We start from the raw sequence: 19,953 nt of genomic DNA, 5'->3' as shown, positions 1-19,953 counted from the left end.
GAGCCTCTCATCACCCGAGCCTCTCATCACCCGAGCCTCTCATCACCCGAGCCTCTCATCGCCGAAGCCTCTCATCGCTTTCCCGCCCCATCACCCGCGACAAGATCAATAAGAAGAAGAAGAGCTGCACCCGTACAACGCGGTGAGTGGAAGGCAGTAAGCCGAAATACGTCAAGAGTGCACTCCATAACACAGCCTTGACGTTGGAACTTCAGTTCATGATGGACAACTCACCGTTTGCCCGGTTGAGCCCCGAGCTCCGAAACATGATTTGGAAGCTAGCCGTCACCCAAAATCGTCCCATCAGCCTCGATTGCTACGAGAACCCCGAGCCCCCGATTACTCGCGTCTGTGAACAAATTCGGCAGGAGAGCATCGGTCTGTTTTACGGCGGAAACATCTTTCTAGAAAGCTTGGGTAACGCTCAATATTTCGCCAACGAGGAGCTCCGAGCTTCGTATGAAGCCATCGGGCCAGAGAGATATGGTTTGATCAGACAGTTCGAGATCTGGACCGACAATGTCAGCGAAACCCAGATCACGGAGAGGTATGTCATCAAGACGGAGACGGAAGAAGTGCTTGATGGGCGCCGGCTGTTCGGCGTCCCGGTCAGTAAAGAATGTTTCCGGGGTCCACAGGTCATCAGGATTACAGCCCACCATTCTATGCCCAAGGCATTCACATCGGAGTGGGTGCGTGGATCCGACAACTACTACCGGCGTGTTGAAGACTCCCAATCCATCTGGGTGCAAGAACGCATCAAGGCAATTCAGGAGGGAATCAAGAAGGATCGGGATGAAGAGGACATCGAAGACTCGATCGGCTACGCCTCATCTGTCGACTACGTCGGGTCCTATTGTGACAATGGTGGTTTCGACAGTGATGACGAGTCGGCGTTAGCTCTGGCTTAGCACACGGGCCTGACCACGGGCGAGTGAAGTCGCGATCCACGACCTGTGCAGAGGAAGACCAGCGAGCGTACTGTGAGGTGGCGCGGGAGGCAGATATGCATGTGCTCGAATGGCAGGTTGTGGAGAAGATTGAGGTTGTTACGGGCGGTGAGCAGGGAGTGGTGTAAGATTGGAGTGGACCTTCCCATGAGCGTGAATGTACCTTCCTCATGAATTCACGTTGAGTTTTCATGTGACTGCAGGCGGCGGTCGCTTGACGCGCCCGCTTCCATATTCACACTTCACTGTTTGCTTCGCTTTTCTGCTTCATCTGCCTGCTCCTCTCACCACTCGAGTCTCTCATCTACCAGGGAAAGGCACTGGAAGGCGGTGCAGCTCTACATCCGCGTGAGCAGAAGACAGTACGTGGAGTTGCAGAGAGTAGCAAAGACACGGCATCGCCAACGAAACGGCAGCGATGGACAGCTCGCCCTTTGGTCGACTGAGCCCCGAGCTCCGAAACATGATCTGGAAGCTGGCTGTCACACAAGGCGGACCAACGTACATTGGGTTCCGTGAGAAGCCCGAACCGCCTATCACTCGAGTCTGCAAGCAGATCCGGCAGGAGAGCATTCTCGTGTTCTACAGCGAAGCTACGTTTGCGGTGTGCGTGGATCTACGCTCGAACCAGAGCAAAGAGCGTCTTACGCAATGGTACAAGTCCATCGGTGCGGAAGTGTGCGCGTTGGTGAAACTTCTCACCGTCTACTCAACCAACATCGACAAACTTGACTTCAGTGAACGCTACCTTAGTGGGCTGGGGCCGGCAGGGGAGCTGGAAGGACGTCTTCTATTCCACACCCATGGACAAGACTCGGTGTCCTTTCGGGGGCCACAAGTCATCCGGATCACAGAGCGCAAAGCAGACGGGACAATGGTCCCCCGCCACGACTCTCTAACGTCGGAATGGGTGCGTGTCTCAGATGGGTTGTATCGGCGAGTCGAGGATCAGGATTCGACGTGGGTGCAAGCACGCATCAAGGAGCTTGAGATAGCGGACAAACGTATTCGTTTCCTGAGCGACGCTTTCGGATGGCTGCACGACGGGGCCGGTCTCTCGTACCTTTACAATGACGCGAGCGATGAGTATGAAGACGACTACGAAGACGGCGACGAAAGCGAGTGAGAGGATGAGGAGGAAAGTGATGAGGGGAGCGAGAAAGAGAGTGACGAGGCCACAGAGACATGAGAATGATTCCAAGGCTTTTGCTCAAGAAAGCCAGCGAACATGCTGTTAGATGGTTCAGTGGCGGGCGTTAATGGGCCGTTTGTCATCCAACCAGTCGGAGTGACCGTGTGTGTGAAGGGTCTGTACCGAGTAGCAAATTACGAGACCGCCCATGGAAGCGCAAGCAGTCCCGTACTCAAAGGCTCTCAAATGATCAATCTTGTCTCGCGACACGGTGTGTTGTGCCTCCAGCTCAAGATCTGCCGTCGATGCGGCAAGACCGAGCGCGGTAAGAGACGGGCGTTTGGTGTACAAGGTGAGGTTCGCTTGTTCCTGAGCATCTCTATGCTCTGCAGTGCGAAGACCTCGTTATGCAGAATAAGGTGAGGTACACGTAGATGTTGAAGTTATGATATGGCGGGAGAGAACCTTGAAAAAGTTCACGCCAGCGAGCTCGGAGCACTTCCCTATCCACCGCCGAGCAATTTCCGAAGCACTTCACCTTTCCACTCCACCTGGTTCAACACGATTCCGACCCATTGGCCCTCTCTTTCCGTGGATACATCTGATCGCACTCATCCAAGAAAGAGTGCAGCGCTCAGCGCACTACCTGGGCAAGATGTCCGCTTCACTGCCAGGAAACAGAGATCTGCCCGCCTCGCGGCACGATCTGAGCACGTATTGGGGCAGAGTCAAACATTCCGCCGAAATCGCAGATCCAAGGTGAGCAGGACTCGCAATGGGTGCAACCACCGCTCAGAACCTCTCGCTGATGTATTTCACAGAACTCTCTTCACATCAAGCGCCGCTCTGGAACATGCAAAGTCACTCATCACGAAGTACAAGCAAGGCGAGATCCAGTCGATGACTCCCGAGCTATGGAAGGCGAAGAAGATTGTCGATTCCACGATACATCCTGGTATGTCTTTTCTCGCTGCTTACAGACGTAAGCCACTAATCGAGGAGTATAGACACCGGCCAACCCGTCTTCCTCCCATTCCGCATGTCCTGCTTCGTGTTATCAAACTTGGTCGTCACAGCCGGCATGCTCACCCCCAATCTCGGCACAGCGGGCACAATAGGCTGGCAAGTAGCCAATCAGTCCCTCAATGTCGGCATCAACAGCGCAAATGCCAACAAATCTACGCCCCTCTCCACCGGAACCATGGTGCAGTCTTACTTCTTCGCTGTCGGCGCCAGTTGTACCGTAGCGGTGGGACTCAACTCGATCATTCCAAGACTCAAAGGCCTCAGCCCGGGGACGCGAACGTTGCTCACACGACTTGTGCCCTTCGCGGCAGTAGCGAGCGCGGGTGTTCTGAACGTCTTTCTCATGCGCGGCGAGGAGATTAGAAGAGGCATCGATGTCTTCCCCCGAGAATCCGAAGCAACTCGCATCAAGCGCGAAGAAGCCGGTCAAACGCTGCAATCCGTCGGCAAAAGCAAGAAAGCAGCGGTGCTGGCGATCAGTGAAACGGCCTTCTCGCGAGTCATGAACGCCACGCCGATCATGGTGTTGCCGCCGCTGATTTTGGTACGACTGCAGAGGACAGCATGGTTGAGTCAGCGGCCGAGCATGGTGTTGCCTGTGAATCTGGGGTTGATTTTGACCACGAGTCTGTTTGCTTTGCCGTTGGCGCTTGGGGCATTTCCGCAGCGGCAGGCCGTCAAGGCTACGACGTTGGAGAAGGAGTTTTGGGATCAGGGCGGGGAGGGCGGAGAGCTCGAGTTCAATAGAGGGTTATAGACTGAGGCTGCCATATGAACTGGCAACACTCAGAATTATACATCCAACATCGATCTGTACATCATATGTCTTGTCGCCAATGGTTGGTAGGTTGTGCAGCCGAAAGGTTGGAGGTCCGTGCGCGATGCATCGCGGACCCCTTGGACGGGCGGAGCCGCTCTCGTAGATAGACGTGGCATCTCCACGAACTTTTTGGCGAAGGCACGCACAGCTCCTTCCACCCCTCGCATTGTTGTATTATCCTCCCACGCTCCTTGACAGGGATACTGCAGTCCTGCTTTTCCTTTCTTTGAAATCCTCACCCCCGATGCTGGCATCAGCGAATTGAAGAATCTGTGATCCATCCTACCCGCAGGGGTACACGAGACCACCACCACCATGTCGTCCGACTACAATTACGACACCGACGCCCAGTTCTTCCCCTTCTTCGTCCTCACCGTCACCTCCCTCATCACTCTTCCACTCACCTACTCTCTGCTCCGAGCCCCATCGTCGCAGGTCGCATCGAGCAGCAAAGCCTCTCAAATCACCTCCACCTACCAGCCCGACAATGTCGACATCATCGACAGCCAGCGCGCAAAGCAAAAGCGCAAGGACCTGCACCTCAAGAGCATCCTCACCGCCGCGGTGGGATGGTCCATCATGGCCTACATGGTCTACCTCATGGTCGTGACGGCGCGGTCGGTGCCGGAGATCTGGAACCCGTACGACATCCTGGATATTTCCATGTCGGCGCAAGAGAAGGACATTAATCGGCGATACCGCAAGCTGTCGCTCACCATGCATCCGGACAAGCGAGAGCCGAATGCCGCTTTGAACGAGACGGCGGAGAGTGTCAACAATCAATGGGTGGAGATTGTGAAGGCGTACAAGGCGCTGACGGATGAAGAGGTGCGCAATAACTACATCATGTACGGCAACCCCGATGGAAAGCAGAGCACGAGCTTTGGCATTGCACTGCCGCAGTTCATTGTCGCGGAGGGCAGTGGCAAGTACGTGCTGCTCATCTACGGCGCCTTGCTCGGCATTGGTCTCCCATGGCTGGTTGGGTCGTGGTGGTACGGCATGCGGAACCAGACGAAAGAGAAAATCCTCGTGACCAGTGCGGGGAACATGTTCCGCGAGTACTCCCCCAATATGGATGGTGGCGACGTCGTTGCTGCCATTAGCAGTGCAACCGAGTTCAAGGATATCTTGAGTGGTACCAAGGCGGACGCTGGCCTGGGCAAATTGGAGAACAAGCTGCGGTCTTCGGAGGCGTGCAACACCGCCATGTTATCCAAGGACAAGAAGAAGCTGGTCAACACCGAAGATCCCGAGCGCCGCAAGACTCTCGCGTTACTATGGGCCTATCTTGCCCGCGTCCCGCTCGACGATGCCAACCTTGAAGCCGAGAAGTTTGAGCTCGCGCCGACTGCTCAGCGACTCAGCGAAGCGTTCACCTCCATCGCGCTCGCGCATGGCTTCACAGCTCCCGTCTTCGCGTCCTGGCGTTTCGCTCAAAGCATCACCCAGGCCGTCTCACCGGGCAAAGACGGTGCACCTCTGCTGCAACTCCCTCACTTCACCATCACCATTGTCGATGAGATCCGACGCAACTCGAAGCAGCGGAAACACATGACCGTTCAATCCTTCATGGCCCTGCCACCCGAGCAACGACAAGCGCTTGCCCAAGCGGCCGGCTTGACGAACGATCGCCTGCGCGCCGCAGAGAGCGTTGCCCGCCAGCTCCCGCTGCTAAAGGTGGAAAAGGCGTTCTTCAAAGTGCAAGGCGAAAAGTACATCATCCCTTCGTCATTGGTGCAACTGGTCGTCAAAGCCCGCTTCATCCCTCCAGGAACGACACAAATCCCGCCGGTAAACGAGAAAGACCTCCTCGACATCGACCCGGCGGACGGCGACATCAAAGCCCAAAAGATCGAACCCGAAGAGAACCCCGTGCCCCTCGCCTACGCCCCCTACTTCGCCCGCGACCGCGCGCCCCGCTGGCACGTCTTCCTCGGCGACAACCGGCAAGGCCGCATCGCCGTGCCGCCCTTCACCTTCGCCGCCTTCGACAAGAAGCCCTTTGATCCCGAGACGGGCAAGCCGACGTTCGAGGTGGTGACGCTGAAGATGCAGTTCCAGGCGCCGCCGCAGGTGGGCGAGTACAAGTTCACGATGCACCTTGTGTGCGATAGCTATGTGGGGTTTGATTTCAAGCAGGAGGTTGTGCTGAACATTGAGGATGCGAGTAAGGGGTTGGAGGTGGATTCCGATGATGACATTTCGGAGCCGGACGAGGGTGAGTTTTTGATTCTCTCCTTCCCTTGATTGAGTCGTGTTTGCTGACGATGAGGGTTACAGATACTATTGCTGGCGCCATGGCTACGCTCAAGGGACAGCCGACTGCTGATCCCAACAAGCCCAAGCGGGAGAAGAGGGTGAGGAAGGAGGCTGAGGATGAGGAGAAGGAGGAGAGCGACTACGAGTCTGGCACTGACGAAGATGAGGAGTCGGAGAGTGAGACGGATACTGATACGGACTCGGATGGCGAGTAGGTGGGATTTCGGCAGCCTGATTCAGTTGGGTGTTGTATCATAGCATCTCGCGAGCATTGGAGGAGTCTGGTTTCGATAGAGTCCGTTGACATATGGCAGTCACTGCCAAGGAGCAAGTATCATCGCTTTACCGCCGATGCTGTGTCCACGCAAGACTTTTCTACAAATACGTTTGGACAGTTGATCATCGACGAAAACGAACAGCTTTCTGTTGAGGTGTATACGCAGCTATAGAACAGCCGATTACGTTCTACGAGAAGTGCTGCGCTGACTGGCAGTCTTTGCTTCATGCATTGCATTAAAGATTCCCTCCCCTCCGGCGCCACGCCTGAGCTGCTCCATTACGGGAAAAGACGAGAAGCCTTTGCTTTTGCTCACTCCCCAGTGCTCACTGAATTCCATCCAGCGCTTACTGAGCGGCGAAACCGATTCTCGGCGAGCCCTGCGTCTCGTCGAAGATGGCGTAGACGGCTCGGAGGAAGACATCACCAAAGATGGTGAAGCCGATGCCCGTGTTCTCCTGCAGGCCGCCGAAGCAGGTATTCCCAGAGCCGGTGGGGGAGTAGTTGAAGTTGGAGCCCGGGACGACAAAGCCGTGCCCGCCAATGGAGACGGTCAGGCTGGGCAGGCTGGCGGAGCAGGGGAAGATGTACCCGCCCTGCGAGCTGCTGTAGCTCGAGCCGGAGACTTGCGAGTAGTAGGACTGCACGGCGGCGGTGGGCAGGTACATGAGGGAAGTGCCGGTGTCGGCGATTGCGGAGCCGATGGTGCCGGTCGAGTTGCTGCCGCCGCCGCCGACGGTGTAGCCGCCTGCGGTGAAGCCCCAGAAGCCTTGGGAGTTGTCGACGGCGGTGTAGGTGATGGAGCCGGTGTACTTGGAGCTGTCGATGTAGCTGTGAGGAGGATGGGTTAGTTTCTGGGGTGAATATATGAGGAGTAGACTTGGACATACCCGAAAGTGTAGCTGCCCGGGCCGTTGCTCTGCAGGTCGGCGGTGAAGAGTTCAGCCTCGAGGGAAGACTTGACGGTGTCGAAGAAGGTCGTTTGCGGCGTAGGCTTGACCTGGTTGATGCTGCTGAATGCCAGACCAAGCAGACCATCGCTGCCGGTATCTGACGTGAACTCGGAGGAGACGGACGTCGCGGCCTCCACGGCTTGAGAAGTGGCAGTGGCACCACCGACGTTGACGGTATCAGCGTAGACGACACCGCTGGCACCAGAGCCGTCGCCGTAGGAGATGGACCAGGTGTAGCCGTCCTTCTTCGTTGCGCCGGCGCTGTTGGTGTTGAATTCGGTCTGGCCGTCGACCTCACTGGATGGCATGAGGTTGGAGAAGACCCAGAGATCGGAGCTGCCGGTGTCGAAGTCGAGGTGCAGCGTCTGGCTGCCGATGGTGACGGGGCAGATGTAGGCCTGGTCGTACTGCTCTGGGTTGGCGGCCACGGTGCCGGTCTGGCCGGCGGCCTCTGCGGCGCGCACGACATCGGGAGGGGCGACGGCGCCGACGTGCGCGAACTTCTTGTACGTCTTGGCCATTTGGAGAGGACCGTTCTTGCGGATGGTGCCCACTTGCACCTGTTGGACTTCGAACTTGCTGCTGATCTGGGCTGGGGCCGGGGCCGGGGCGGCGAGAGAGAGGGAGGCGGTCGCCACCAGGGCGGCCGCGGTAATGAGGGAATGCATCGTGAAGAAGGAACGATGAACGAGCTACTCGAGCAAGCGAGCGGTTGTGTGAAGTGAAGGGCAGCGGCGGAGGGGAAGTTGATGGAATGACTGGACTGATGAAGGGGAAGGAGAAGTTACTGGAAGGCGAAGGGGCAGAGGGGATTAAGTATGGCAAGGGAGTGAAGTGGGCAATCTCACGCGCTCGCGCTGAGACGGATCATCAAAGAGACAATCTAAGGAGCTGCCACTCACACCAGTCAGATGATGCGCAGCACGGGCAGTGTTTGTCCCCAGGCCTGCCACGCCTCCCCGTTCGCGATCCCCGTTTAGCGTGGCCTTGCCTGAAAGAAGCTCGGACATGCCCGCCGATCCCCGCCTACCTTCCACATCAGGCAGCTCCGAGATGGCAAACACATGCTCGTCCGCATGTCCAGCATTTATCCGCGAGAGACAGAGTCGCCTCCAGCGCTACTTGGCATGGTAACCCCGGCTGCGCGAATGCTACCTCACGCGTGATCGCCGGTGCACATTGGACGGCGTGGGGTCGGCCGGAGATGGTGGGTGGCCCCTTCCGCGGCCAGCGAGAGATGGGCGATGCTGGCGGTGTTTCGGAAGGCGGTGTCGCACCATGCGCATCCACCGTTCGTCATCTGCCGTCGAACGAATGGAAGGCGCGGAGAAGCCCTTTGCGGGCCTTGCCGTCGCTAAGAGGCGCCCACCGACCAATGATAGCCCGCCCTTCGCACTCCACTCCCTCACTCTACTTCAACTGCATCGTTTGTCTTTGGCCCCTTCACCTCTTTCATTTGCTCCCACAGAATCTTGGTGCTGCCATATTATTTACACTATACGCATCATCGATCGTCTATTTTCGCCCCCAAGACCCGGCATCCTGCTTCCGTCGAGGTGCGTAGGCGCGTGAAAGCACTGGATGCAAGCAATTCATAGCGGCTTGGTCAAGTCTGGGTACCAACAACGCCGTCAAACTGTACTCGCCCCTACTTGCAGATCCCTCTCTTTATCCTGCGATCAGCTCTCTTTTCCTACCACACACTCCGCCCCCGCACTAAGAGCACGCTGCCAGCTTTCGCCTCACCAACTTCCAGGTTTTCTTTGCGCGCCTCGGCAAGCATGACACTTTCTCACCGGCCTATGAGCGAGCTGCGACCAACAAAGACATCTCGTATCTCGTCTCCGCTTCGTCGTATTTCCGGTCTCGGGGCAATCTCAGTCCGCGTGTATTGTGGCTCATGCAATATCATCTACGACCTCAGCCCTCCATTAGCCTGCTATGAAGCACTCGCTATAGGAAGAATAAGCATGATGCCGCCAGCCAATCAAACTGGCTCCGCCCAAGTGCGCCGCCTGAACGTCAAACATCTGCCAAGAAGCTTATCAAGCAAGACAAGCATCAGGTCCTCCATCTGCGCCATGGATACAAACGTCTTCTCTACACAACTACTCAATCTGACATGCTCCAAATCGCTTTTTCAAACCACCCGGCAGAATGCACCAATATGTCTGAAACACCGCGACGTGACCCCGGATTGTCTAAAGACGATCGCATCTTCCCCCTTCAGCTCTAGCGGGAAACCTAAGCGGCGCATCACCCTCGTTAGAGCCCTCAGCCCTGTAGATCAAACTCACCGAGCACCACACTTTTCCGCAGTCGGTGAGCTACTGGCCTCCCCCGGCTTATCTTCTCAGCCTGCTGTCCTGCATGAGCCTCGATACTTCGAAAAACGAAACTCAAATCATGGGGTAGGCGCCCGCGCCACTTCGTCAATAGGTACTGCGTCTGCCTGATCAACAGTCACAAGGCTCTCAGAATCCCATTCCCCGCTAACGAATTGCGCACGCCTCCACCTCCGTCATATCTCGGTGCGCGCCCTCGGCGCCCCCCGTTATGCCTGCCAAAGCCGATAGTCACGCGGATGGCGTCTTTCTTCTACACACTCGCGTACAGATAGCGCTATCATGAAAATTGTGACCGTAGCATCAGCCAAGCACGAGTGTGGGGGTGCACGGCCATATCCAACTCATCAGGCTGAATTCCGGCGAGCTGCCTTGATATCGCAAGTGATTGCGAGGCTTGAGGGTACGCAATGATATTTACCTTACAGTAATCTATTCCACGCCTTAGCGGATGTAACTTGCGGACCGAGCGAACGAGCCTTGGCGTATCCCGCACAGCTCTTGTGAAAGGCATGGATGGGGGAGAGGTTGTCGTTTTCACTTTTGACGTCTGCTTCCTCGCAGCCTTCTCGAATGTTCTCGAAGGTCGGCCGAATGGCGCTTACGGCCTGAGTTGTGACGACATATGTCCATTTCGCACAGCAGTATAGGCAAGACAAGCCAAGAGCATTCGTAGGTCAAAAGCTAGGCCGTAGGTAGAATTAAAATCTCCTCGACAATCATCATCACATCGTATCACCCACATGCTTACATAAATAGAGCCTCACTTCTTCCTCCCCTTCTTCCCCGCCCCCGCATTCGCAGACCCCAAAATGGCATCAAACGTCTTGCTCGAGTCGACGGCATGCGGCGTCCCCGGCGCCGAAGAAGTCGCAGGCGGCATCATACTCCACGGCCTCTGCCTCCTCTGCTGCGGAGCCTGTGGCTCCATTGATACCGGCGCCTGATGTCCCAGCCCCACCCCGCTGCCATCGGGCATGACGCCACTAGGCAAAGGAAGGGCTTCAAGGCCGAAGCCAAGGGACGAGTTGCGCTTACTCGTTCGACTTGTCGGTCGACTATCCGGCGCGGCGAGAAGGTGGTGGCTCGGGGATCCCGCTCTCCAGCCGCCAATATCAGGCGTGGTGTACTCCGGTGCCCATACTATGCTTCCTCCCCGACCTCCACCGGCTTGCATTTCCGCCGCGGCGTTCATGGCTTCCTGCTCGTGCAGCGCTTCGTTCATGATGGGATTCGCTTGCGTCCACTTCTCCGCCATCACCCAGCAGTGGCTGCGGCGGTAGATGCCTTCGACGCCGTGCTCGACGACGTCGGCGGGGAGGGAGACGACGTTGGCGCCCTCGCCTACCGCGAACCAGGTGCGGCCTGTGCCGGCTGCTGTTGCGTTGGATGCGGAGGCGGGCGTCATGTTGGGGTTCGCCCAGGGGACGCCTTTGCGCGGTGGCTCGCAGAGGAAGTATTCCACTCCTTTGGTCCATTTGACTCCCGGCGCATCGCAGGCGAGCATGGGAAGGGCTTGAAGGACGACGTAGACGAAAATCCACTGGCCGATGCGGAGGTCGACGAGCTCGGAGATGGAGCAGCCGTGTGCGGTGCGCTTTTCCATTTCCCAGAATTGCTGCAGGAAGGGAGAGGGATTGGCGAGGGCGTCTTTGTTCCAGGATTGCAGGAGAATGTGGGAGAGGTCGTCGTCGCGTAACTTCTTCTGCTGCATTTTGAGATCCTTCTTTTTGTTCGCGTCGTTTTGCGCGTAGTCGCGGTGGATGGTGCGGAGGGTGGGGAAGATGGGGAGGTCGAAGGGCACGGGCGGCTTGACGGGTGGGGAGCTGCGGTCGTATTCGGAGAGGACGATGCGGATGGCGCGTACCGTTGGCTCTTCTCGCGGACCGGAGAGGTTGATGCCGTCGGTTGTGCGAGATGTGAGGGAGGTGCGGTCGACGAGGAGGTTGTAGACGGCGCACATGTCAGCGTACAAGTCGCGCAGGACGAGACGGTTCAGGCCGGACGTTTCAAGATCGTTCTTCTTGCTCTTGGCCTTGGGCGGCCAGTCACCGTAGCGACTCTTCAGGATGGCCAGGTAGGTCTTGCGAAAGCCGAGGAAGCCTTCTTTCCAGCTATCAAAGCGGACTCCTTCTTTGCGCTCGTCACTGGTTTTGCTGGACATGTAGCCCTTGAACAACGCCGGGAACTCGAAGTCGTCCAAGATGAGCTTGACGCTGGCAATGCGCTTCTCCAAATCCATAGAGGCACGAATGAGCCGGTTGTCAGTGACGGAACTCATCAAGGCGAACTTGGCGCTTTTCAGGTTTGCAAGTTCCTCGAGCTTGCCTGCTGCGTGGGTGAAGGCTTCATTGTAGAGAGCGACGCTCTTCATGCGCTCGCCGAGCACCACGCCCTCGATTGTCTTCTCTCGGCTGCTCCTCACATCCGCCAGTCGGAGTTCGTCGACGTAGCAGTCGAATGACGAGCTTGCTGCCTCGCCGAAGGTGCTTCCATCAAGATTGCTAAATTGGTAGGATTTGAGGATGCCGGCGACTGCCATGAAGATGTGGAAGAAAGTGCCTCTTCTGTCCGTAGCCACGAGAGATTGTCCGCAGAGGAAGGCGAAGAAGTTGCGAATGTCGATGAGGGTCTGGAGGTCGTGCATTGCCGTCTCATTGCCAATGTGAGGGGGTGTTATCATCGGCTGCACCATTTGTTGCGGGTCCTGAAAGTTGATGGGGAGGTAGAGGTGGACTTCGGCAAAGGAGTCTGAGACGTTGGACAGACGGCCTCGAGAGCCTTGTGAAGAAGCAGGAGAGTTTCTCGTGTCGACATTGGTGGGTCTGACTTTAGGAGTTCCCGGTGGAGAGAGATCCCCAAGGGAGAGACGGGGTGGAAGGTCGAGGGGGAGAGGACGTCTTTCTCTCTCAGGTCGGGGAGGAGGAACGGTGTATGAGTCGCCAAACGCAAACTTGGTGAGGACAGGGGAAGATGCAAAGACAGCGGTGTCGATACGGAATGAAGGTCCTTTGCCGGAGCTACGTGGGAAGAGGTAGACGAGGCAATTGCCATCGTTGTCATTCCAGAGCTCGGGCAGAGGTCGACCGTTCAGGAGGCCGTGCACATCGTATGGGAGTTTCTTCGGGTGTCCTGAAATCCATGCTTGACTCCGTAGAGGCTCACGTTCCAAGCTGCTGTCATCTTCCTTCTGGCTCTTGCCGAACCACCCGCTCTTCTTCCGCTCTTTTATTCTCGCCGGCGAGGTATTCCGTTCTTTCCTTCCTGCAGGCGAGCTGGATGGGCTAGGAGATTGAGTGGGTAGATTGATGACGGGGGTGATGGGTCTGCTGTAGTTTGAAGGTGTGGTGGGCCGTGACCGGCTCTCCATAGATGAAGAGCGAGAGCGAGTGGATGAGTCGTAGACGAAGGGAGGAGGATCTAAAGGCGGAGGCGGCGCATGGGGAAAGTAGGCTTGCTGTAGTTGCTGTAGCGTCGGCTGCGGGTAGTTGGGCGGGGGAGGAACCGAGTAGGAGTTTGCAGAAACGGAACGAGCGTGGTGCTGTTTGGGCACTGGTTTGTGAAGGCGACCACGAGCGTCCATGTCGGATGGGGGTGGGTACGCCATGTTGGAGAGGAGGGGCGAGGCCCTGGGGATGGAGATGGAGGTGGAGGTGGAGAATGAAATGAGTGAATGATGTCCGTGAGGTGGGACAATGGGTGCACGTGAGGTGGATCACACTCCGTTCAAGGATGCCATCACAGTGGACAAAGAAGGGGGGGAAACGAGGTGGGTGCAACAAAGGATGGCGGGGAGAGAGGAAGGTCATAGGGAAGAATTGAATGAATGAAGATGTCGGCAAAGCGGGTGCTGCGTGCCGGGATGCAGGAGACGGCTGGTTCGAAACGGCGTCACACGCGGCGTGGAAAGACTGGAGTCGTGCATGAGAAAGATTTGAGGAACGCGCGGGACACTTACGCTGCAGCGCCTACGTAATGCGGGCCCCCTGCATCGCCCAAACGCGTTCGCGCTCTTCGCGACCCACCGTTGGAGGCGGAGGCGTGTGATCAAAGCCGCGCCGAGGGTCGGCAGTGTTGGGGCGGGCGACTATTCATGGGGAATGGATGGGGACAAGATGGATGGGGGAGTGTCCACGTGGAGAACGGACCAGGGTGTCAGAATGTTGAATGGAGGATGCGCGAGTTGGCGAACAAAACCACCCGGTGGCGCAGTTAGACGTTGCCAAGATGCGCCACCCAACGAGCTAAACGCGGGACTTCGGCAAGTATGTTTAGAGCGGCGGCAACATCATCCATCGATCCTGTGTCCTTCATGTTACCTGTACACCTCTTCCTCTGCTTACTCACATCATGTCAATGTGCTCTCCTCGTCGGTCGCAGACCACATGCACTCGCTGCGTCTCGCCCGCGCACGCTTAGTCACCAGATCCCAGACAGGTAAGAGCCCGACATCACCAATCTCTACCTCCCCTCCTCTCCTCCTCTCCTCTCGTTCTCCAAACAGAACAATGGCAGCCACGACCACTCCCAAAAAGCGCATCGACCTCCTCAAAGGCTCTCCCAGCCCCTCCCTCCTTCCCGTCGCCTTGCTTAAATCCGCCGCCGCACACACATTATCCGACCCCTCCATCTTCGTTCCCGGCCTAGCCTATGGGCCCGATGCAGGCTACGCGCCTCTCCGTGAGAGCATCGCCAATTGGCTCACCTCCTTCTACCGCTCCTCCTCCTCCTCCAATCCTGTGACATCCGACCGCGTCTGCATCACCGGCGGCGCCAGCCAGAACATGGGCTGTCTCCTCTCCGTCTACACCGACCCCCACTACACCCGCAACATCTGGATTATTGCCCCCGCCTACTTCCTCGCCTTCCGCATCTTCGAAGATGCAGGTTTTGGCGTCGATGGTAAAATGCGCGCCGTGCCTGAGGATGAACATGGACTGGATATTCAATTCCTTCGCGCGGAGATGGAAAAGAGTGAAGGGAGCGCCAAGAAGAAGGGATGGGAGCATCCAAAGTACAAGCCTGATAGACCAAGGGCAAAGGTCTATAAGCACGTCATCTACTGTGTGCCCACCTTCGCCAATCCATCTAGTCGCACAATGAGTCTGGATCGCAGGAAGGCATTGGTGAGGTTGGCAAGGGAATTCGATGCCTTGATTCTCGCCGACGATGTCTATGACTTCTTGCAATGGGAAGCCGAGCCTGGTGGGGAGGCCAACACAAAAGTACAGGAAAGATCAGACCGCAAGACAACCGCGCACCTCCCACGAATCGTAGACATCGATCACGACCTCGACGGCGGAGCAGAAAGGCAAGGCGCAGACGGCTTCGGCAACGCCTGCTCCAACGGCTCCTTCTCCAAAATCGCCGCCCCGGGCCTCCGAGTAGGATGGTGCGAAGGCACGCCCAAATTCGCCTACGGCATAAGTCAAAGGTAAAGACTCCCCCTCACCTAAACCACCCCTGCACGATGAACCCCACAGCTAACGTGAATGCCCCAGCGGCACCACCACCTCCGGCGGAGCCCCCAGCCAACTAACCTCCACGTACTTCCACACCCTCCTCACCAACCCAGCCGCGCAGCAAACCCTGCAAACCCACATCCACACCACCCTCCAACCCGCCTACGCCCGCCGCTCCACCCTTCTCCTCTCCGCCATAACCTCCCACCTCGTGCCCCTAGGCTTCGCCCTCCCGCAGCCCAACCGCGATATCATAGGCGGCTACTTCGCCTGGCTTGCACTCCCCTCTTCTCTGCACTGCGACGCGAAGACGCTGGCGCGGAGGTGCGCGGAGGAGGAGAATGTCGTTATTGCGGGCGGGAATTTGTTTGAAGTCCCTGGCGATGCGGACGCGGAGAGGGGCACGTCATTCGAAAGGAATGTGCGCTTTTGCTGGGCGTATGAGGAGGAGGGGTTGCTTGAGGAGGGAGTTGAGAGGGTGGGAAGGGTGGTGAGGAGGATGCTGGAGGAGCAGCAGCAAGGGAGGGTGGAGGAGGCGGGGTTTGTGGTTGTTGAGAAGGATGGGACGGCATGATGATTTGAATGGGAATCTGATTTGCAAGACGAAAATGTCTGGCTATACTAAATGCCTTGATGCCTATTGCAACGGCAAAAAGATGCTTCCCTAGCACCCCTATATATGCAACCAAGCCACGAAAATGGCAGAATGCCCATGCTCCCTCGCCTCGCCCCGCCATGCAATCTCAAATCCTGCATTCGAGAAGAAAAACTGAAGAAAGAGAAACAGACGAAACCCCATCGCAACCAACGCACGCTAATGCCCCGTAAAGTAGTACGCCAACGTCGCACAAAACCAATTCGCATTGTCCGCATCCGTCACCGTGCCCACCCCATCGTCAAGCAGCATATTGACGGCGGAAAAGGTATTGACGGCGTACATGTCCACCTGGCTGTTCTGGATGTGAATCATGTTGAGCTGGCAATTGCGGTCCGCCGCGCACTCCTGCGCGTAGTCCTGGTAGAAGCTGTACAAGCCCGTGGTGTAGATGAGCACGTTGCGGCTGTTGATAACACGCAAGCCCCAGGACTCTTTGCAGTACTCGGATGCCGAGCCGGCGCAGACGGAGAAGGTGGGGTCGCCGTAGGCGGAGTTGATGGTTAGCGGCGCTGGTGCCTCCGGGAAGGGCTGGAAGTAGGGGGTTTCGGATTGCATGAGCCCGCTGTACAGCGCTTGCACGCCGTCGAATTGGTAGTTGTACATGATAGAGTGCTCGGAGGCTGTGCCCCAGAGCCAGACGGGGCCGGCGGCTTGGATGAGCATGCCGCGCCCGCTGTAGATGGTGAGTTGCTCCGGGGTGCTGCTGTCGAGGTCGTGGTCTGCCACCCAGAACCACGTGTTTTCGAGGTAGACGCCGGAGGCGGCGGAGGTAGCGTGGAACATGAGGAAGACGCCTTCGCAGGCGGTGTTGATTGCGCTGGTGCCATTAACCGCGGCGCATTGGGCGACTTCGAGGTTGGAGCCGGCGGAGCCGCCGACGCGCGTGTGGACGTCCCACATCCCGGACTCGCCTTGAGCGGACTGGAGGTTCCATTCGATCAAGACGGCACCAGGAGCCGGGCCGTTGGTCTCGAAGATGAAGTCGCTGATTTGGAAGAAGCCTTGTTGGCCGCCGGACTGGCCGACTTGGAAGACGGGCTTGGGGGCGGATTCGTCGCTGAAGCTCGCGCTGTCGGCGACGATCAAAGGCCAGATCTCGCCGGTCATCATGACGTTGGGTGGGATTGTGACGGTATCCTTGATCAGGTACGCGCCATGTTCAAAGTAAGCAATGTTGTTGGTACCGGCCACCTTTTGTAGCAGGGCGGTGACTGCTGCAGTATCATCGGTCACTCCATCACCCGCGCAGCCATTCTGCTTGGCGGAGAGGAAGGAGGTGACGGGGTAAGTCTCGTATTGTGGACGCGATTGTCCGAAGATGTTTCCTTGGCCGTCCAGCAGCGAGGAAGCTTTGGTTGCAGGGGTGATCGTATTCTCCTGCCTGGTAGGCTGAAGCACTGTTTGAGTGCCTCGTCCGGAGTAGCCGGTGTTGGAGTAGCCATTTCCAGAAGCCCATGCGGCGATCATGCCGGGCTCCAGGATGGTGGTGCCGGAATTGTCAACGACCGCGGCCGTCCTGACGCCCGACATGTCCACGTTGTCCATGATGAGGGTGCCACCCGTGGGATAGACATTCGCGGATGAGTTTTGATATGAGAACTTCACACCATACTCTACGTTGGAGAATGTGCTGTCAGCAAGGACGACGGAGCCGACGGTCTGGTTGGTCGGATCGTTGGACATGTCCAGTCCGATACTGCCGCCGTTGACTGTGATACCAGCCAGCGTCCAGCCCCAATCCCAGTTCAAGTAGATGGCTGTCTTGCAGTTGTTGAAAGTCAAGTTCCGACTGGTGAACTGCTGGCTGCCAAGGAAAGCACCTTGGTCGCCGTTGTTGAAGGTCAAGTCTGCAAACCAGCCACCGCTACCATTGTCCATGAACACGCCCTGCTGTGTGGTGCCCTCGTTCGGGCTCAGCTCAAAGATGATGTTCTGGAGCGAGGTAGCTTGAGCGACTTGCCAATGAATGGCGGCACCGTTCATGCCACCGTTCCACTGGGTGATGTCGATGACGAAGTTGCGTACTTGGCGGTAGAAGTTGTTCTGATTGACGAACCAGTTGGCGCCGCCACCGTTGGGAATGTAGGGATCTGAGTCGACAACAGCCATGCCTTGGAAGTCCGAGCTGGCAAGAAGCGTGGGTAGATCGGTGGGGTCGCCGATCATCTGCGTCATGTAGAACATCTGGATGGGAGTGCTGACAAGGTATGTTCCGGGAGGAAAGAAGACAACGGCAGGAGTGATGGTGGACGACTGGCATGAAGGAAAGCTGGGCAAGCCACCACAGCGGTTACCGGCGGAGATGGCGGCGTTGATTGCTGCGGTGTCGTCGGTGACACCGTCCCCTTTTGCGCCGTAGGACATGACATTGCGGAAGACTTGGTAGCTGCTGTCGCTGTTTTGCCAGACGGTATCGAGAGAGTGATCGATGTTCGCATACCAGTAGTTGCTCCCCGAGCCTCCCGGTGATGATGTGTGGATTCCAGGCTTTAGTATGGTGTGCGAAGCGCTCGATGTCGAAGTACCAGATGATGAGGTACCAGATTGTGAGGCGCCGGACCACGCCGATGACGGTGTCGAGAGAGTGGAGGAAGTGGTAGAGAGCGTTGATGTTGATGTAGTGAATGTCGGTTGTGATGCTGTTTCTGCAAGAGTGGCAGAAGTGACTGTAGTCGGAATCTGGGGTGCAGGCACAGCAACCACGAGCGACGGGCCCAGTGCTGCGCAAAGCAAGAGAAGGGAGCGGATAGAAGACATGTTTGCAAAGCAGCCGCTCTGCCGGAGCACTGTTGTGGTAGATCGAAGCAGTGAGCCTGCACTGCTGGAGTATTCTCAAAAGTCCTAGGTCGGGCAAGGATTGTGATGGAAGCAGAGGTTGGCAGTCGCGCAAAAAGAAACGGCAGAGTGGTGAAGGGGGAAGTTCCAGAACCGTGAATGAATGGAAAAAGGTTTCGAAACTGTTATTGTCGCGGATGGGGTTGGTATTGTGGATGCGCCTCAATCAAGGAATGACGTGGAAGGCGGCGTAGAAGGAAGGAGCGTGGCAGGCCAGCAGCTTGGAGGGAAAGAGGCGGGTTAGCGAAAGAAGCATCACCGGAGAAGAAAGGCGAAGCGAAAGAAGATCAACGGCAGCAGTGAATGAATGCAATGAGTGAAGGAGAGACAGCGCGATTCACGGAGGAGGGAGGTCGGAAGTAGAGAAGGGTGAGATAAGGTAGAGCAAGGGAAGGGTTGGCATATGCAAGGACAAGACAGGCCATGCGGGCAGTGATAGGGTGAGAAAACAAGAGGCTTACAAGGCTCCCGTCGTTTGCACCTTTGCTCGTTTCAGATACCCGCCTGTGCATGAGTTCGTTGTAGTCGTTGTAGATCTGCCTCGCCTGGCCTCCGCGTTTGCATATACATGCCTCGACGCGTTATATATACACCTTACCTTCACTCCCTTTGCTGGTGTGTCTAGTTGATCACCAGGTCAGAGAGAGATACAGCCCATCCGCCCAGAGGCATATCATGCTCCACGCCAGTCTTTGTCCTCCAGATCACGCTCAACAGTCTCATCGTCACGAGGCCGGGAGGCGTGACATCCGGCGCAAGTAGCAGGGCGAATGGGGCCGGACACATGACAGCGAAATGAAGACATCTCGCCGTCAGCCGTGCGGTGCCGAGGCCACCGAGTCGCAAGCCGACACCAGCCATCGGCAGCAGAGCAGCAGAGTAGATGGAGGTGTGGTCGTGAGAGGATCAAAAGGCTCCGCGGTAGCGATCCAGGGGTGCGTCGGGCGGGCCGGGACCGTCGCGTTTGCCGCCGATCATCCGCAAGTGAAACGCGACGCTGTGCCGGCGACAGCCTGCTCGCGCGCACCTACTGGTCGCGCGCTCAATCCCCTTCATCACCTTCACACATTCCACTCTGCCACTGGCCCCGACGGCGTTGATTGTGCTTCCCCACTTGGTGAGATTGCATGCCGCTTCCAAATCACAGTGCGAAGGGCGGCAGCCCGTGGTGAGGCCCGAGTTGGATGCGCCTGCCGCATGACCCGCCAAGCTTTCCCGGTGGCTGCTGTGGCG

General features: G+C 57.3%; 10 protein-coding genes across 10 annotated transcripts in view; 7 read left to right on the top strand and 3 right to left on the bottom strand.

The window, feature by feature from the left end:
• Positions 1–39, top strand: part of BDY17DRAFT_302581 (TGF beta receptor associated protein) — a 3,854-nt gene extending 3,815 nt beyond the window's left edge. The window contains exon 2 of the mRNA XM_033734433.1: positions 5–39. The gene's annotated coding sequence lies outside the window, so the exon portion shown is untranslated. The remainder of the gene's footprint in view (positions 1–4) is intronic.
• On the top strand, positions 1–1,127 carry BDY17DRAFT_201991 (uncharacterized protein). The gene has a single exon (XM_033730106.1). It carries the CDS (start codon positions 219–221, stop codon positions 909–911), a length of 693 nt encoding a protein of 230 aa, XP_033587458.1. The 5' UTR covers positions 1–218; the 3' UTR covers positions 912–1,127.
• A 241-nt stretch (positions 1,128–1,368) lies between these two features.
• On the top strand, positions 1,369–2,076 carry BDY17DRAFT_326760 (uncharacterized protein; the record flags this gene model as incomplete). Its single annotated transcript, XM_033737566.1, has 1 exon — positions 1,369–2,076. One exon carries the CDS (start codon positions 1,369–1,371, stop codon positions 2,074–2,076), a length of 708 nt encoding a protein of 235 aa, XP_033587457.1.
• A 661-nt stretch (positions 2,077–2,737) lies between these two features.
• BDY17DRAFT_254851 (Tricarboxylate/iron carrier) lies at positions 2,738–3,865 on the top strand (the record flags this gene model as incomplete). The annotated part of the gene is made up of 3 exons (XM_033731475.1): positions 2,738–2,841; positions 2,904–3,037; positions 3,090–3,865. 3 exons carry the CDS (start codon positions 2,738–2,740, stop codon positions 3,863–3,865), a joined length of 1,014 nt encoding a protein of 337 aa, XP_033587456.1.
• Positions 3,866–4,139: 274 nt separating this feature from the next.
• On the top strand, positions 4,140–6,585 carry BDY17DRAFT_201970 (Sec63 Brl domain-containing protein). The gene has a single exon (XM_033730105.1). The coding sequence runs from the start codon at positions 4,244–4,246 to the stop codon at positions 6,176–6,178; it is 1,935 nt and encodes a 644-aa protein (XP_033587455.1). The 5' UTR covers positions 4,140–4,243; the 3' UTR covers positions 6,179–6,585.
• Positions 6,586–6,814: 229 nt separating this feature from the next.
• On the bottom strand, positions 6,815–7,941 carry BDY17DRAFT_254672 (aspartic peptidase domain-containing protein; the record flags this gene model as incomplete). The annotated part of the gene is made up of 2 exons (XM_033731454.1): positions 6,815–7,298; positions 7,358–7,941. 2 exons carry the CDS (start codon positions 7,939–7,941, stop codon positions 6,815–6,817), a joined length of 1,068 nt encoding a protein of 355 aa, XP_033587454.1.
• Positions 7,942–8,858: 917 nt separating this feature from the next.
• On the top strand, positions 8,859–9,961 carry BDY17DRAFT_201963 (uncharacterized protein). The gene is made up of 2 exons (XM_033730104.1): positions 8,859–9,058; positions 9,155–9,961. Exon 2 carries the CDS (start codon positions 9,202–9,204, stop codon positions 9,874–9,876), a length of 675 nt encoding a protein of 224 aa, XP_033587453.1. The 5' UTR covers positions 8,859–9,058; positions 9,155–9,201; the 3' UTR covers positions 9,877–9,961.
• A 573-nt stretch (positions 9,962–10,534) lies between these two features.
• Positions 10,535–12,844, bottom strand: BDY17DRAFT_234934 (uncharacterized protein; the record flags this gene model as incomplete). Its single annotated transcript, XM_033730280.1, has 2 exons — positions 10,535–10,663; positions 10,727–12,844. Coding segments are annotated over 2 exons (2,247 nt in total), but the record flags the coding sequence as incomplete, so codon positions are not given.
• Positions 12,845–14,273: 1,429 nt separating this feature from the next.
• Positions 14,274–15,801, top strand: BDY17DRAFT_254995 (pyridoxal phosphate-dependent transferase; the record flags this gene model as incomplete). The annotated part of the gene is made up of 2 exons (XM_033731483.1): positions 14,274–15,199; positions 15,267–15,801. 2 exons carry the CDS (start codon positions 14,274–14,276, stop codon positions 15,799–15,801), a joined length of 1,461 nt encoding a protein of 486 aa, XP_033587451.1.
• A 240-nt stretch (positions 15,802–16,041) lies between these two features.
• On the bottom strand, positions 16,042–18,642 carry BDY17DRAFT_312691 (pectate lyase superfamily protein-domain-containing protein; the record flags this gene model as incomplete). Its single annotated transcript, XM_033735646.1, has 1 exon — positions 16,042–18,642. The coding sequence occupies one exon, from the start codon at positions 18,640–18,642 to the stop codon at positions 16,042–16,044; it is 2,601 nt and encodes an 866-aa protein (XP_033587450.1).
• Between the last annotated feature and the right edge of the window lie 1,311 nt (positions 18,643–19,953).

The sequence above is a fragment of the Neohortaea acidophila genome (assembly GCF_010093505.1).
Source record: "Neohortaea acidophila strain CBS 113389 unplaced genomic scaffold BDY17scaffold_9, whole genome shotgun sequence".
Classification (NCBI taxonomy): Eukaryota; Fungi; Ascomycota; class Dothideomycetes; order Mycosphaerellales; family Teratosphaeriaceae; genus Neohortaea; species Neohortaea acidophila.
This window is presented reverse-complemented; position numbering and strand designations above follow the sequence as displayed.

What these genes read in the sequence shown, in the direction of transcription:
- BDY17DRAFT_201991 (XM_033730106.1), top strand. Translation starts at nt 219, where the DNA reads ATGATGGACAACTCACCGTTTGCCCGGTTGAGCCCCGAGCTCCGAAAC.
- BDY17DRAFT_201963 (XM_033730104.1), top strand. Translation starts at nt 9,202, where the DNA reads ATGACACTTTCTCACCGGCCTATGAGCGAGCTGCGACCAACAAAGACA.
- BDY17DRAFT_201970 (XM_033730105.1), top strand. Translation starts at nt 4,244, where the DNA reads ATGTCGTCCGACTACAATTACGACACCGACGCCCAGTTCTTCCCCTTC.